Consider the following 17,299-nt stretch of genomic DNA (forward strand, 5'->3'; position numbering starts at 1 on the left):
ATCCCCCACCTCACATAGGCCTGCATGGAGGCCAGAGGCTGATGTTGGAATATCTTCCTTCAGTTGCTTCTCCACAGGTTCTCACAGATCTTGGAGACCCTCTTTTGTCTAGATTGTCAGATTAGCAAGCCCCTGGAACCCACCTGCCTCTATTTTCCCCTCCCTGCAAGTCCTGGGATTATGGGTGTGCACCATGCCTGGCTCTTTCATGGGTTCTGGGGGTCCCACAGAAAGCACTCTACCCACCAAGCCATCTCCCTGGCCCCATGAAGGTCAGGACTAGCTCATTCATTCTCCTTTGGATTTTTAGAACTCATCATGGCACCTGGTCCAGGAACCCTCCATCTTCACCTACAGCATGAAGAGGCAAGGGAAAGGAGGACAGATGGAAGAAGAGGGAAGAGGAGAGGAGGACCAGGGAAGACCCAGCTGGCTCCTGAGCCAAGAAGCCACTCCCTGCAGCCCTGGCTGTCCTAGAAGCCACTAACCCTGCCTGCTCAGGCAGCCCCAGCCTCAGGAGCCTCCACACAGGCTCCCTTGCCTCTGCCTCATCCCACCTCAAGAGCCTCAGTCAGGCGACAGGCCCAGACCCCCACTCGCAGCCCTGCCATACACACTGCTTCCCCTCCCAGCAAGCAGCGACCCACTTTTCGGCAGCAGACGTGAACAAAGAGGTCTTTGTGAAGTGGCCATCACGGCTGTCCCCACGGCGCTCCTTCCGCCCCTGCCTGGGACAGTAGGTGCCCCGTGACAATTAGCAGCTGTTCACCTGCTCTCTGGAGCCAGGCACCTGGCCTTTGGCTATTATATAGCCTGAATTTCTGCTTGACGAAATACCAGCCAGGCTGGCTCAGGCGATGAGCCATGAACGCTAACTACAAATGCAGTTGCCAGTCCCCTGCCTACCCCCCAGCCTGGCCTTTGTGCCCCAGAGCCTCTGAGCTACCCATCCAACCCAGCAAAATGCCAGGGCAGCCCCAATGGACGCCTTCCCTTGGGTGGGGTGCCAGTGGTCGGGAAGGGACTGATGGTGCTGGTGAGATCATGGGAGCGCTGGCGACTAGTGGCCATCAGAGGAGCCTCAGCTGTGACAGAAACCAAAGGGCAGAGGGGAGTGCCTGGTAAAGGGCAAATACCCAGCAGCTCAGCTGCCTCCCCAGAGGCTCCTGTTATTTATGAGGCTGGGGATTGTGTCCCACCCCCACCTCACCCCCATCTGCTGCCACGTCTCCACCAGGCACTAGAAGACCCCGAAACCTCCTCACTGGGCTCTTCAGGGACGGGAAGCTGGACCATGTTCCCCACATTACTCCACATGTGCTTAGGAAAGGGTCCTTTCCATCCCTTGCCTCTGGGTTTGCTTTGGTAACAGGGAAGACAAGCCAGGTCAGGTGCACAATCCTGGCAGGAGGATTGTGCAAGTTCAAAGCCATCGTGGACAATTTACCAAACCTCAGAAATAAAAAGTGCTAGTGGTGGCACATGCCTTTAATACCAGCACTTGGGAGGCAGAGGCAGGAGGATCTCTGTGAGTTTGAGTCCATCCAGGTCTGCCTAACAAATTCCAGGACAACCAGGTTTGCATAGAGAGAGTCCATCTAAAAAATAACAATAATAAAGTTTTTTTTTTAAAAAAAGCACTGCTGTAGTGTGTTTCAGAAGAACACTTTGTGTGTCCCACACAAGGTCCTGAGTGCTGAAACCAGTAAAACAAACAAACAAACAAACAAACAACTGATGATGAGGAGGAGAGGCTAGAGTCCCCTCCTCTGACTGTAACATTGCTGTTCCAAGGGTTTGGATCTGGGTGGTTCTTTACAATGTCACCATGACTCCTCTGCACTGTGTCACCTTGTCTGGGCCCTGGGCAGGGGTTCCACCACTCTCTGAGAGCCAGGGGTTGTGATTACAGCAGCCACATCTCATGCACCTGTCCTGTACCAGGCACCAAGGCCTCCTCACATCACTTGACATGCCTGTCCCAGAAGCCTTACCCACCTTGTGCCTTTGGGGAAACCAAGGCTGGGAGCAATAGACTCTCCCATCAGTCTTGGCTCTGGTCCAGGCAATGTAGTTCTGGAAGATCCCAGTCAGGACATTGGGAGCCATGGATAGTCCCTGAATGGCATTCCTACAGGCTACATCAGCCCTGGCAGCTGCAGCAACCGTTCATCACCCAACAGAGGTTCCGGAGAGTTCCCAGCTACAGGACCAAACTCACTTTGGCTGCCAGGCTCCAAGTGCAGACCAGATCCTGGGCCTGGCTAGCAGCAACCTCTGTGTGCTGTCCACCACAATCCAACACCAGCCTGGTCACTGGCCCCACTTCTAGGCTCAATGGTGTATTTTTGTTCTTCTATCATCCTTGGACCCCTCTGCACTATCAGGCACATCCAATCTCTGGACAGACATTGTAATAAAACCACACACACACACACACACACACACACACACACACACACACACACACACCTCTCTTAAGGCTGTAAGTTAGTCTCTGACTTTGTGTTGTGTCACATTTGCAGCTATTCCAAGCAGTGTGTGACCCTGTGACCTCTGGACCAAGAACTAAACAAGGGCTTGACTGTGTTCTTGTCCTCAAAGCCTTCTGGGCCCGCTCCCTCATCTCCAGGCTCCATTTGTGTTACCTGCTTAATGATTAGCTCTCTCTAAAAGTTTTCAAGCCAGGCAGTACTGTGTGGGGTGTCCACACCCTGGAGGTCCTCTATAGAGATCCCTTTAGGTCTGAGGTGGCTGTTATTAGTGGAGGGGTCCCACTGTGAGATGCAAAGTCAGCCTGCAGTGGTGACATGTAACAGATGGGTGAGTCCATGTAGCCTGTCAGAAACTTCCAGACCACAACCCCCAGGTCCCACTACATAGGAGTGTATTGTGTAAAATCTCCCTCCCTCCCCCAGCCCTCACTTTTCATTCATTTATATTTATTTTTGTATTCATGTAGCCCTCACTGGCCTCAAACTACGTAACTAAGAATGACCTTGAACTCCTGATATCTAATGTAAGATTGCAGGTGTGAGCCACCATTCCTGGTTTGCATGGAGCCAAGGGCCTTGTGCACACTAGGCCAGCATGCTAACAACTGAGCCACGCCCCCACTCTCCTGCTCTTGCCTTTTAAAAGACAAAGAAGCTAAGACAGAGGTGGTCAGGGTCAAGGCTAGGCACACTGTGCCAGGCAGTGACCTGCTCTGACCCCAATTCAAGTGGGGACTGAAACTCAAGACCACTGGATACTGGACCTTAAGAAAGAGATGGAGGTGGGCCCAGCAGACCCAGGTGTTCTGCCCAGTGTTTTCTAGCAGGTTCTTCTGGAGCCCTTTTTGTAGCATTGACTGTTTCTGGGATGTCAATGTGCAAGTTAGTAACAGGAAACACTCAGAGCTGAGGAGGGACAGACAGATAGAGGCCTGGTAGAGCCAGCCCCCCTCACTGCAGGGAGGCCTTGGGATGGCCACAGGAGCTACCCAAGCCTCATAACCTAGTCTGCAAGATGGGGAGGCTATCTCACCAATAGGGGTTCCAGGAGGGTGTAACATAAACTGTGGGTGCATCTGTCTGGTACAGAATCGCTGCTCAGTAATTCTTTTCCTATCTCCCTCTTCCCTTTTCATCTCCAGCATCTGTCACCAGCCAAGGGCAGCACCCTGTCCCCCACCCCTGGGAGGACACTGGCAATAGGAAGCCCTTTGCTCTTCCCACCGTCTTCTACAGTTGACTGATCTGCCTAGATACCAGCCAGAGTGACTGTGCCCAGTCAGTGCACAGAGCTGGACAGCAGGCACATTATCATACTGCCAGAGGCGGTGGACAGAGCAGTGTCAGGAGAAAAGCCAGGCCCAGTGTCTGTCTGTCTGTCGGGTTCGGGGTAGACATCATTCATTCATTTGACAGTCACTCCAATGACCTACCAGTCTTCTGCAAGAGAGGCTGTTGTTCCAAGAGCAGAAGTCCTCTTGTGCATCCGGACTAAATTGCACATGCTGCAAACCTTGTCACCTATCTTCTGTAGAAGCAGAAAAGCTGCCTGTTGGCTCCTTTAAGCCTGCATGTGTGTCTAAAGGCTAAAGGTGACCTATCGATCTAGAAGAGCCCTGTGCTGGGCACCACTATGTGTTAGGGGAAGAAGCAATAATGAGCAGAAACAAAACAAGGCCCGTGTCTCACTCAGCAGAGGTGACAATGTGGGTCTCAGATGGCACTCAGTGGAGCTCTGGTCTCCAGGGAAAGGTAGAACACAGGGACGGGACCAGCAACCTCTAGCCAGTGGACCACATGGTCCTCCACACACACAGGGTCCCTGCTGCTCTTTGAAGGAAGTTGGCACCGCCTCCAGAGCGTCTGATGAGGAGACTGGGGAGGTTCCCGTCCAACACCTTGAGCTGGACATGCTAGGAGGTGACTGTGGCTAACACAGGGAACCCCCTACCAGAACCCTCGGGCTAGCAAATGCCTCTTTGCTGTAACTGGCTTCATCTCAGCTCCCTTCCTGAGAGGAGAGTCTCACCAACACCAGGCCCTGGGAATCGACAGAGGCCAGTTTCTGAGGGCCTCATTGGCAAGGAGAGCATCTAAGTCGTTCTCTGTCTTCTCGATGCTGCAGTGTTCAGGTTCCATCTGGTGGTCCTGTCTTGGCGAGGCCTGACCTGAGGGCCACACCTACCTCTAGCTGAGGCCACTTCTTCCTGGAGACACCGGAGTGCAGTGGGGAGCTGCTCTGGCTGGAGTCATGCAGCCCCAAGAGCTCAGCTCACTCACTCACTCGTAGTCTGGAATTGCGTCTAAATGGAACCCAGAGCAGACCTGTGTGCCTAGGAGGTGGGAGACAGCTGGCAGACAGGCCAGCGCGGATTCCTTCCTGGGCTAAGATCAAGTCCGCACTACAGTGCCGCTCCGCTCCTGCGTTTCTCTGCTACTCTGGGCTCCATAGTGACTGCCTCCAGTTCCTCGCTTTGCACCCAGGCTCCTTCCAGGGAGCCTTGACCAGCCAGTAGATGTCCTACCTCCCCTAACCCCTTCCCCCCACTCCCGCCTCTGGTCTACTGGAAACATGCAGTGGGGCCTTCCCACCCTGTTTGTGCCCTGAAATTTATTTCTAAGAATGAGAACCTCCTAGGGGTGACAGCATAGGCTTCACCATCTGTGGTTGAAATGGAAGGCCCTGCACCTTCAGCACAAGCTCCAAGTGGCTGTGTCTGCCTTGAAGTGTGTGTGGACTGCTTCAGACCTGGCAGAAACTCCAAGTCTCCACTCACAAAGGATTCTCAGTTTGGCTGTTGTTTTAAGTGGGGGGGGGGGCGAGAGTGGGGGGGGGAAAGGGAGGGAAAGTGGGGGAGGGGAGAGAAAGGAGTTGGAGTGGGTAGGGAAGGGGACGGAAGGGGAGGGGAGGGAAGAGAAGGGGAGGGAAGGGGAGGGAAGGGAAGGGGAGGGAAGGGAAGAGAAGGGAAGGGAAGGGAAGGAGAGGGGAGGGGAAGGAAGGGGAGGGAAGAGGAGGGGAGGGGAGGGAAGGGGAGGGGAGGGGAGGGGAGGGGAGGGAAGAGGAGGGGAGGGGAGGGAAGGGGAAGGGAGGGGAGGGAAGGGGAGGGGAGGGGAGAGAAGGGGAGGGGAGGGGAGGGAAGGGGAGGGGAGGGGAGGGGAGGGAAGAGAAGAGAAGAAAAAGTCCAGAAAGGAAGGGAAGGTAGAGGGAAAGAAGTGTTGGGAAAGAAAAGAGGCCTTCATCTCTTCAGGGCCGTGTTCTCCCACCCTGCCTACACACACTGGGATGAGGTCATGCTTGTTGGCCCTTCTCTTTGCAGACATACCCTGCCCCCAGCAGATGCCCACTGATTTTCTTAATGATGACAGTGTCTACCAGGGACACACCCTCTCCCATCTGTGCAGATGAACACACTGAATAATTCTCTTTCACCTTGAGTTTGGTGAAGGGTGAAGTATGCAGACAGACCTGGTTCCCTCAGCCATCCTCAGGGCTGGGCCTGAGGGAATCAGGGAGGATCAATCTTCCCAGGACGAGGAGCCCAGGCTAGGATGCTGGCCCCTTCTCATCCCTGAGACTGGGTGACCTTGGCAAAGTCACTTAACTACCCTGAACTTCATTTCCCCCCTCTGCAAAAATGGGACTAATTTTATGTCTCAGAGGGAGGGATAAATGTGAAAGAAAAAAGCACATGACTAGAGTACTCACAGCCTCTTCCTCCATTCAGCAAAGGCTCCACCTCCCACGGAGCTGTAAGCATCATTATGGTGGGTGCTCCCTTGCTTGGTCAGGTCCACACCCCCACTGCAAAGCTCCATCCCACCATACTGCACACAATATGATGGACTGAGTCTACAAATGAGTGTTCAGTGGGCTGGGGAGTAGCAGAGGGACAGAGAGGAGAGCCAGACTGCTGGCCATCAAATTAAAGACTCCAGGGCATCCTAAGACCAGTGAGCAGAAACACTGGCCCCCTGCCTCCTCATGACTGACCTCTGCAGCTGAAGTCCTGGATGGCTACAAACCAGAACATTTCCGTAAACCCCATCACCCCCACCCCACCCCTTTCTCTGCCGGGGCTCGCCGGAGTCCAGTGAGATTCATGTGTGCATGCAATCCATCTTCTGAAGAGTCAGGGGATCCAGGCAGACAGGCATTCTTTAGAGGGTACCTGATAGCCTTAGCCAGAACACCCTGCCCACTGGAAATCTCTGCTGCCAGAGAGAACAGTAGGAAGAGAACCTGGGGCAGGGCCAGGAGGGAATGGGAAGGAGCTATGCTTCTGTTGGGATTAATCTTGGAGAGTGGAGCCTCAGTTTCCTAATCTGTAGAAAAAAGGTTCATGAACCCATCTTGAGGCAGGGATCAGGAAAGACCAGTACAATGGGAACTATTGAGAAGAAAAGTCAAAATCAAACCACCACCCGAGTCTAGCTAGGATACCAGGACAGGAGTGGTCTAGGATTGTATTTAATATATATATATATATATATATATATATATATATATATATATATATATATATATATATATATATATTACTGTGACAAAGACTTCCAAGTCCAGGCACTGGCCTAAACCAAACCGGGTCAGCATAGAAACATAGCACCCTGCTCAAGGCACTGGGATTTTAGGGGTGGAGGTGAGAGCCACAAAGTTCAGTGACCCCCGAACTCAGAAGCTGCTCTGAGCCTACCAGAAAGCCTCTTTTATAGTAATTCGATCTCCCAGGGGAATGTTACTGGGTGTGGGGAAGTGCGGTTTAGGAAGGGGCGGGACCATGGGGGCGTGGATGGAGGATAGGGGTCGGATAGCCAGTCTTAGCCAGGCTGCTAGTCAGCCCCTAGCAGCAGTGGGTGGGGACACACAGAGGAGTGTGGTGTCCCTGCGCGGTAAGGGGGCGGGGGGGGGGGACTGTACAGAGAAGTCGGTATACCTGCTCATAGAGCAGCAGCCCCCACCCCTCCACCCCCGCCTTCGTGAGCATGGTGGAGCCAGCCCTCAGCCCACGCCTGATGACACCCAGCTGCAGAGCTGGGGCTTGTGGAGGCACGCAGCCCCCAGCCCCATGGACTCCAGCAGGCCAGGTCTCTGGACCCTTTTAGCTCTACGCAGGTCTGCCCAGAGCCCACTGCTTTCAGTGGAGAAGGTTTCAGGGCCGAACCAGGCAAGTCCAAAGAGCCTCATCTGTCCCTCTACCTCCTCAGCCTGACGCGCTTTCTCTCTTTAGGGTCACTGCGCAGTGTGTGGTTCCCTTTTACCCAGATCAAGGTACTTCAGAGGGTCCCTAGGCGATGTTGGAGCCCAGAGAAGAGCCTGGTGGTAGGAAGCGGGGCACAGGAGTGTTGCAAAGGGTACATAGACACTTCTCCAACAATAGTGTACCCCTCCAGCGGTAATGACTGTCTGTGTCCTCCTCGGGGCGGGCCAATGTGTTTCTGGGTGCGCTGCCTGGAATCTACCCCCTCACATCTTCCCAGGCATCCCCTGGCAGGTGGCTCCGCAAAGCTACGCCAGGTGCATGGCATGGATCGTGGGCATCGCGGCCGCCTGCAGGAAAGGCGCCCTCCTCCGGCACAGCCCACTGGTCACGCCTCGCAAGGAGCCTCCCCTTGCTCCTGCCTCGCGAGATGGCCTAGCCTGGAAAGGGAAAGTGGATCTTTCCCGGAGGATCTTGAAAAGAGAAGCCTCTGTCACCGGGGTCCCTACGACCAGCATAAAGTTTCGAGACCGAGAGATCTGAGACTGCGGAGCTGAGAGGCGACGTGTACCCCCACCCGCGAGTCCCGGTCCCACGCGTTCACCCGGGTGCCGAGAGACAGCGCTTCCCGCAGCCCGGCAGAAGCTAGCCGAGCGGAGCTGAGGCGCCAGTGCGCCGGGATAGCTCTCTGCAGCCAAGCTAGAGACCAGGGCTGGCGGCTCAGGCGCGAGCTCACAGGGTGGGGTCCTGACGCAGTCGGGGTTCCCCACCCGGCTCTTTCTGTTCCCTCCCCTGCTTCGTTTCACCAGGCGCATCCCAGGTTGAGGGAAAGGGGTACTTTCCGTCCTGTCCCCAACCCCAATCCTGCTCCCTGCAACGTCCAGGTGAGGGCTCCAGTGCATTTCCACAAAGCCCAGCGCCTTCACTGGGGGCGCTGGGACCCGGACCCTCCCACACACCATCTTTCTTTCAAGAGGCATCCCAAAGGGGGAGCCCTCGCTCCCAAAGTTACAGCGAGATTTGATACACTTCAGAAAGTATTTGCTCCCATAAAGGATGGGAGGTATAAAGTACCCGCCTGACTTTCCTTGGGGGTCACACCAGCCCCTCCCCGCTTGGCTACAGGACCAACTTCCTGCTCTCAGATCCTCCCAACAGTAGACTAAGCCCTCTTCAGTCGACTGAAGCAGTTGAAGAGTGCAGATTATTTTAGGGGTACGCCCCTCAGAGTTCATATAGGCCCTTCCCAGTGTGGGGGACAAGGACCGACCCTCCACGATGGCCTAAACGGGACAGAGGCCAAGGCCCCACTGGAGACAATGGCTACTTTCACACCCTCCCACATTCCGAGGGAGCCATACACTGATTTCAAAACCAGTGGTTGTGGCTGGACTTGGAGAAGGCCTCTCTCTCTTTACACCCTCTGGAATCCCTTCCAATGACTTCCTTGGCCCTGGCTCTGCCCTGCTGGGCAGGCATCTGCCCCTATTCCCGGCTGGAAAGGTCGTCAGGTTTGGCTTCCACGTCATTGAAGACCCACCAGAGGGCAGTGCTGGGCAGGATGCCCCTCCTCCCAGATGGCCCCAACCCGGCACCCCAGTTGGCCAGCACTGCTGGCGCTGGGCAACCCTTTGGGCTTCAGTTTCCTTCCATTTGGTTAGTCCATGCAGGACACACACACACACACACACACACACACACACACACACACACACACACACACACACACAGCCGTACTGTTGGATCCCCTCCAGCCCCAGATGTGATCATAGTTCTCTGCACACAGAACCCCAAGCTCCCTCAGCACCTGCTCTCAGATCACAAGCTCATAGGACCTGAAGTCCTAGACTACCACGTGTAGGTAGACACACTCCCGCTCCCGAATCCCAGAAACACAGTCACCAGCTTTCATGAGCCCTCCAGGGGCCAGCAAGCACACCCGAGACACACGTGAAACGCCACACCTCACACATCCTCCCCTTAATAGGTTCACACATGCGTTGACACTCACTCACACACTTCATACCCTCATGAAGGAGTTCACACCCCCGAACACTCAGACTTTCTCTCCCACACCTCCATGTAACTGATCTAGACTCTCTGACACCCCTCACGACCCACACACCACCACATAGGCACATCTAAATACCCTCTCCACACACAGCTGATTCTTGGACACTCACATACAGACGCAACAAAGACACACACACACACACACAAGCACACAAGCACACACACACACACACACACACACACACACACACACACACACACACCCTGGCACAGACCCACGAAGGCTTTCTCCAAAGGACCCATGTTCTCTTGTCAAGCTTCGCTGCACTGAAGCCCTCACTCCAGGACTGTGTCTGCAGCCCGAGACTCGCAGAGCCGCCCTGGCCCGCGCCCTTCTCGGTCCCCGCGCGCGTCCCCTGGCCCCGGGCTCCCGCGGGCGCCCTCACACTCACCGCGCGCCAGGTCCAGGATCGCGGCTAGCAGCAGGCAGGCGGCGCGGCGGAGGCTTGGAGCAGCTCGCATGGTGCCCAGGAGCTGGCGGCGCTGACCGGGGCGGCGGTGGCTGCGATCGTGGTGGCGGCTGTGGGTCCCCTCGCCATGGGCTCAGACGCGCTTGTGACCCGGGCCGCCGGCCGTGGCGGTGATGGGTAGCGAGGGGCGCCACGGGGACGTCCCCATGCTACCGCGGCTCGGCCGCCAGGCTGCCCCGGTCTGCTCCGGGTTGTTACGGGAGGCACCACTGGGTTGCTCTGGGCTGCACTAGGATGCTCCGGGCTGCACCAGATGTACTGACTGCACCGGCTACACCGGGCTGCTCTGCGATGCGCCGACTGCTCTGGGCTGCACCGGACCTGGTCGGGGCGCGCAGCTGCTGCGGGCTGGTTGGTTGCGCGCGGCGCCCACGGCGGCCGGAGTCGGATCCGTGGCGGCAGCGGCGGAGTTTGGAGCCGAAGCTCTGCCGGCGCCGCCGCGCTCTGCCCGGCGCTCGCTCTTCTCGCGCCCCCTCCTCTCCCTCCTTCCCCGCCGCCCCGCCCCCCAGCCCCCGCCCCCCGCGCCGCTCTCGCCGCTGTATTCTACAGACTTTTCTTTAATCCGTTCTGGGCTGTTCGGCTCTCGTCCGCTAAGCCGATTTATTGCAGAGAGGAGAACTCGCCCCCTCCCCCTCGGCTCCTACCCCCTACCCACCCCACCCCCGTCATATTACAACTGCTTGCTTGTGAGCCGCGTCCACCTATACACACACACCAAGCTTTGCTCCACCCGAACCCTCCCCCCTCCACCTGGCGGTGTCTCTGGACGCCCCCTTTCCTCGGCTTGATGGATGCAAGCACCCTCCCTCTAGAAAAGAGATGCTTTCCACGGCGGGATGTGGATCTGTGGGTCCTCAGGGCTGGCTTTGAGACCATGCATGTCCTCCTTAGGGGCTTCGGGGCTTCAGTGTTCCACAAATAAGGAATCCACCCCCGCACCCCGCGCAGCTGCATTCTGCATCCAGGCAGGACCCGGCAAGAGAGGCACGACTGTTTTCTTCTGTCAGAGACCAAGCTGTCACCTTCTAATCAGGCCTGACACCCCAGCTCCTCCACTTGAGAAGTGGGGGGGGGGGGTTGAACCTTGTGTCAGATCATTGCTCTGGTAGCCACCCACAGATCATACACACCATTAAGCCTGGACCCAAGACGGCATAGGGGCTCCTGCCACGTGAAGAGGAGACCGGTGCTCTTAGTTCTTGGGATGGGCGGGAGTGAAGCTACACCAGGGACCATGAGTTAGACTGACAAGGTTCAGAATGGCCGATAGAACCAGGGGGGTAAATCTGAGCCCAGAAATCAGGACCTAGGGCTCCTTACACCGTGCTCTCCTGGGAAGTCCCAGCTCTTCTATTTGCTAGACTGCTGCATCCATTTGTTGCTCAGTTTACTCAGATGGGCAATGGGTACACTGCCACTTTCACTGGCTGCGGTCCTCAGGAGAGAGGCGGGCAGTGGGCAGTAGTTTGGCAGGTGCTGGGAGGGACTTGTGCTAGGGTGCCCCACGGAGTGACCCGATCCCTCCTTTGCCCTCTGCAGCCTCAGCACGTCGTCTCCCAAGGCAGCTAGCTGCAGCTCAGGCTTGCTCAGCCGTCTCTGCTCCAGGGAAGGAGCGATTTGCATTTATTTAGATCTGAACGCATACGTTCACCTGACAAGCTTTAGAATGATCCTCTCAGTAAAATAATAATAATGATCGTAATAAACCCTTATAAATAGGTGTTTGATTACAGTTTGTCCCTATGTGGATATTTTTTTTTTTCTTGAATCAGACTAATTGGTTGCCAGCCTGATTGGGCTGGATCTGGCTTGAACACTGGAGTCTTAGGCCTTTATCCTTCCTCTCACAGATCTTTGCTCCCTCTTGACCCTCCCCCAAGGCTCATCTTCTCTAAGCTGCTGAGGGTGAGCTTGAGGGCATCTCTCTCTTCCCAAATCTTCTTTCTAACCTAACCCAACCATGGGAAGAGCACAACCATTGCCCACCTGGTCCTGCCCATCCCTCCCTTCCACCTCTCTGCTTCTGCCTCAGGACAAAGCTATCCAGGTTTCTAAGCCCTCTGTGTGAGAGGCTCCCGGGCTGAAGAGCTCCAAGTCCAAATGCCCCCCTCCTACCCGGCTGAGCTTACAGAAATGCATGCATCACTGTGTGACTATTCCTGCTCTCAGAGCTGCAATGAGGAGGCAGCCAGGTGAGGGGGGGAAGGCAAGAGTTCCTCAGGTACCCACTGAGTGGGTAAGTCTTCCTGGCTGCACCTATCCAGCCCTGCCATTGGGGGTAAAAAGTACAGGTAGTGCTTGTAGCCCCTGCCTACCTGGGTGATGCTCCCTGTCAGTCCCACCCTCAACCAGCTGGGAGAGAGCCCTGGGGAGCTTTCAGAGGGCCAGGGGGTTGTCTCCATGGAGTCCTTTTGAGAATATCATCTTTGGGGAGGGTAGATAGGAGAAAAAGTTTGAAACCAAGGAAATGTGCTGTCATGACTGAGAATCTTGGACCTGTAGTTTGGACACCTCAGTGGACTCACCTTCATTTCCAAGTCCTCTTGACTGTCCACACTGCCCTTGAACATTACCCTATGTAAAAAGGACTGGTCACCCTCATTGGTGGCACACAGTAGGTCTTCACTGAGTATTGAATGGATGGAAGAATGAATGAAAGGCTGAATGAGAGAAGATCACTGGCTTGTCCCTTATCTCTGAGCTCAAGCTTGTGACAAGCTGTGACCACAAACCTCAGAGGCCCAGGACTGTGAAGCCCAGCAGGGCCGACCAAAGAAAAGACATCTCACCCAGGTGCAGGGTTGGTTTCCCCAGAAAGAGGCCAGGCTGCCAAGCACGCCTATTACCATATGGTAATGATAACAGCAACAGCCCGCCTCCCAGCTCAGCCAACAGCCCCGCCCCTCCAGCTCCATAAAGCACAGTTCTGAGCCCTTTCTTCTGCTGCACAGAAAGGCGACTCCGAAGCACAGAGAGTCAGTTAGCAGGGGGCACAGGGTGACTGAGCAAAGGAAAAGTCACCCAGGGCAGCCACGGGCTCTTAATTCAGTTTCTGTCTACTAATGGACCTGCTGCCTGCCAGAGGCAGGCTTTCCTTTTTTTGTCCGGGTACTCAGACTCTTGAGTCACAGTGGGCCACGCCTCTTTCTTGGGCTCTGGCCCAGTAGGAGCCGAGGGCTTCTAGGCAGCCCAGGTGCAGCTATCGGCCTGCCCCCAGCAGTGACCCCGCCCTAGTCCTCTGTCCTTGGTGCTGAGACGGGGCTGTCCCAACAGAGGGTGCTAAAGCACAAAGCGACCTTCCCTGCCCCACTCCAGGGATGGCCCGTGCAAGTCATCATGGGGCTTTTAGATCGCTTCCTTCCCGGAGAGCAGGGGAGCACACCACTGGCTCTCATAGACTAGTTCCCGAGGGGTGGGCTTAGTACGCTTGGGGACTGCTACTTAGTGAGGTGGAGAGTATGGGGACCTGCCTCTGGTGCCAGGCTCTGGCAGAAAATTTAGCATGTGAAACAGTGACGCATCAGTGGGTGCTGGTGTGATTCCTATTTTAGAGATGAGAAAACTGAGGCACAGAGAAGTTAAGCTACTTTTCCAGGACACAGCCAGTGACAGATCCAGAGTCTAAGCCAGGATGCACTTCAGAGCTAGAGCTCTTATATAGCTCCTAGGCCAACCCACAGCTGCAATCGCCACACCGGGACCCACATGTATACACAGGCCAGATGGAAACACTTCCACAAGTCCTTTGTTCGTTTCTTTTATCCCACATAATCATCATGAAAGCTCTCCATGGCAATAATTTATAGATAAGAAAACTGAGTCTCAGAGATACCAGAAGAATCATGAGTTGGTAAGGTAAGGCAGGGGATTCTGAGCATAGGGACAGGTGTGTGCCCAAAGGATTTCTCTCTCTCTCTCTCTCTCTCTCTCTCTCTCTCTCTCTCTCTCTCCCTCTGTGTGTGTGTGTGTGTGTGTGTGTGTGTGTGTCTGCCTCTCTGCCTCTTTCTACTTCTTTCTTTCTCTCTTGCCCTACCCATACTTGTCTTTATACCATGAATGAGCACCACCAGCATGCAACCCAGTCAGAACCAGCTCTTTATTCTTTGTCTAAATTCAACACAACTGGAAGTGATGGCATGACGCAAGTCGATCGTGAGTCGGCCACTTGGAATTAAGGCTCACTTCGTGTCCTTAACAGATTTGGCCCCATCTACACTCTCAGGCTCCCACACATCTCTGCAGAAGAGGACCCCACAAGCTTTGGTGGGAATCTCTGGAGATGTACATGGGAATGCTAGCTATCATTCACCCAGAGGAAGGGGTTGGAGACCAGTGTTCTCCAAACAGGGTCCTATGGACCATTTGCAAGCTTGTAATGAAATTCTTTGAAAGAGGATCCAATGGCTAGCTCTATGGGGTAAGTGCCGGTAGTCCCCTCAGCCCACAAGAGCACAGTAAAGGCTCTGAGGAGTCCTTCAGTTCACCTGTTTCTAGCTTTATTGGGTGGGAATCTGCCTTTGTTTGACAACCCTCTTCTTATCAATTCCTATTAACACTTGTGCCCCCAGGATTCTGTGGGTGGCAGGGTGGGGAGCATTGCTCTGAACAAACCTCTGGGTCCCTCTGCAGATAGGTGACAGCAGCAGCAAATAGAAATGACCACCACCGACTGACTACATGTTGTCCCACTTACTGAGTGCAGCCTACCGGGCTAGGTGCTTTGCGTGTACTAGTTAATGGAGCCCTGCACAGCCCCATGGAGCAGATTCTACCTGTAGATCCACCGAATAGACAAGGAAGTGAAAGCACCAAGAGTGAAGCTGTTGCCCAAGGTCACCTGTGTGGTACATGGTAAAACTGGCATCTAAAACCAAAAGACCTCTGCTGACCCGTCTCTGCTTCCAGATCTGTTTCCCAGCCCATTCTCTCCAACCTAACCCACTCACTCCACTCTCCACACTGCAGCTGGAGATGTCTGCTCTCTGTTCTCAGAGGGCATTGCAGGCCTAATGTGTGCAGGACCACAGCTGATTCATTTCTGATCATTTGTGCCAAAGAAAGATCAAAAGTGACTGTTGGAAGGAAGGAAGGAAAGAAGGAAGGAAAGAAGGAAGGAAGGAAGGAAGGAAGGAAGGAAGGAAGGAAGGAAAGAAGGGAGGAAGATATGAATGGATAAATGGGTGATTGATGAGTAGTTGAACGGAGGGTAGATAGATTATGGGTAGATGGATGGGAAATGGATAAGAGGATGGGAAGATGGGTAGGGATGATGATGATGATGATGATGATGATGATGATGATGATGAAGAAGAAAGAAAGAAAGAAAGAAAGAAAGATAGATGGATAGATAGATAGATAGATAGATAGATAGATAGATAGATAGATAGACAGATAATAGACAGACATACAGGAATCTATGTATAATTGGATTGATGGATAACTGGTTGGATGGATGGATGGATGGATGGATGGATGGATGGATGGATACTGGGTAGATTGACAGGTGGATGAATAGGCAGATGAGTAGATGAACTGAGAAATTTATTGAGTGATGAATAGATGGATGAATGGATAGGCAATGGGATGGATGGACAGGTAGACAGACAGATCAGAGAAAGGCATGGTAGATGTGCACAGAGATGGTGGAGTTGACTGATGAATATAGATTAGAAATCAATCATCAGCAGGATTTATTCTTTTCCTTTCCACTGCATTGTCTAGCTGTGAAGAAGCAGGCCAGCAGGTGCTAGTTATTACCAGAGGTGCCAGTAGACACAGTCAAGTGAGTGACTTGAAACATGGGCTCTGGGTTTGAGCTGCCTAGATTCAAATCCTGGTCTCAACTCTCTGAAAGGCAATTTCTGACTGGAAAATAGGAAGGAAGTACTCTCTTCCTATCCAATATGACAAATGTGAATTGATCACATTGCTATACCTGCCTGGCCCAGTCTCCTCCTCCTCACATATGGATGGGACAAGAGTGACCCATGTGGCTTGTAATCAAATCAGATGACGCTCAAACCATGAGGATCAGCTGTGGCTCTTGAACCTGCACCCAAGCCGGTCAGCAGCACAGTGGTGTTACAATGACTCATGATCCAGTTGCTTCTGTGGTCCTCAGTTGCCCTGCCAGCCTCTGCAGTGGAGGGGAAGGAGTGGGTGGACTACAGTGGTCTCAAGAGACTTGCAAAGTGTTGGCTATAATCTGAAGCTTCATTCATTTTCATCTACGACACTTTACAGAATTATTCCATCCATTTGTGGCTTTAGACTCTTGTCTCTGAATTACCATTTCTGGGCTGACATATGAGGTCACCCTTGGACATTCCCTTGCCTACTTTCCCAACCACTCTGCAATTTTGCACATTACCAATAGGTGGCACCATGGAATATGCGATTTCCCCCATATTTTGAGCCTTTTGTATAGAAGGCCCTGGTTCCATAAAATGAATCAGCTTCTTAGTCCATAATTCCTTAGGTGTCAGTGTTTCCAAGACAAGGCATGATATTCCCAGACATGTGCCCAGTTAGTCACCATTATGTGATGGACGAGGAAATACTGTGGATGAGGACGCAGTGCCAGGGAGAGGCTCCACGCAATATGTATGGACGGGCCTTTTGTTCCCACTACATAGAAGGACAGGACTTTCCCACCATGAATCTTGTCTCCCGGGTCTCACTGAACATTCCAGAAGATCTCAGCTCACTATACCTTGTTCTGTGAGACTTCTCTGTTGCTTTTCATGCAGGTCCTGGGTCACATGTTCGGAAGCTGAGAAGGGATGTCTGACTATCCAGGTTAACATGCAACTGGGAGCACAATAGTGTGTGTGCCCAAGGCTTTGATTAATTACAAAAGTCTCACCATAAAGGCCCACAGCCTCTGCCCTCCACACAACCTGTTCTCTGTCTTCTGTCTTCTGTCTTCAGGTCCCGAAGTGTCAGAGAAAAAATCCCATCAATTTACAATATGGACAAGTAGATGATTTCTTTTCTGTAGGTTTCATGATTCCCATTGGGAAGAGGCAAAGGCCGGGCTGGCTCTCTCTGACAGCTGGATGGA

General features: G+C 53.8%; 1 protein-coding gene across 1 annotated transcript in view; it reads right to left on the bottom strand.

Annotated features, from left to right (window-relative positions):
* Igsf21 (immunoglobin superfamily member 21) overlaps positions 1–10,417 on the bottom strand; it is a 210,862-nt gene extending 200,445 nt beyond the window's left edge. Inside the window, exon 1 of the mRNA XM_036179011.1 lies at positions 10,159–10,417. Within this exon, the coding sequence (XP_036034904.1) occupies positions 10,159–10,228 (70 nt within the window). The 5' untranslated portion in view covers positions 10,229–10,417. The remainder of the gene's footprint in view (positions 1–10,158) is intronic.
* Positions 10,418–17,299: the final 6,882 nt, after the last annotated feature.

This window comes from Onychomys torridus, chromosome 2, assembly GCF_903995425.1.
Source record: "Onychomys torridus chromosome 2, mOncTor1.1, whole genome shotgun sequence".
In the NCBI taxonomy this organism is placed as follows: domain Eukaryota; kingdom Metazoa; phylum Chordata; class Mammalia; order Rodentia; family Cricetidae; genus Onychomys; species Onychomys torridus.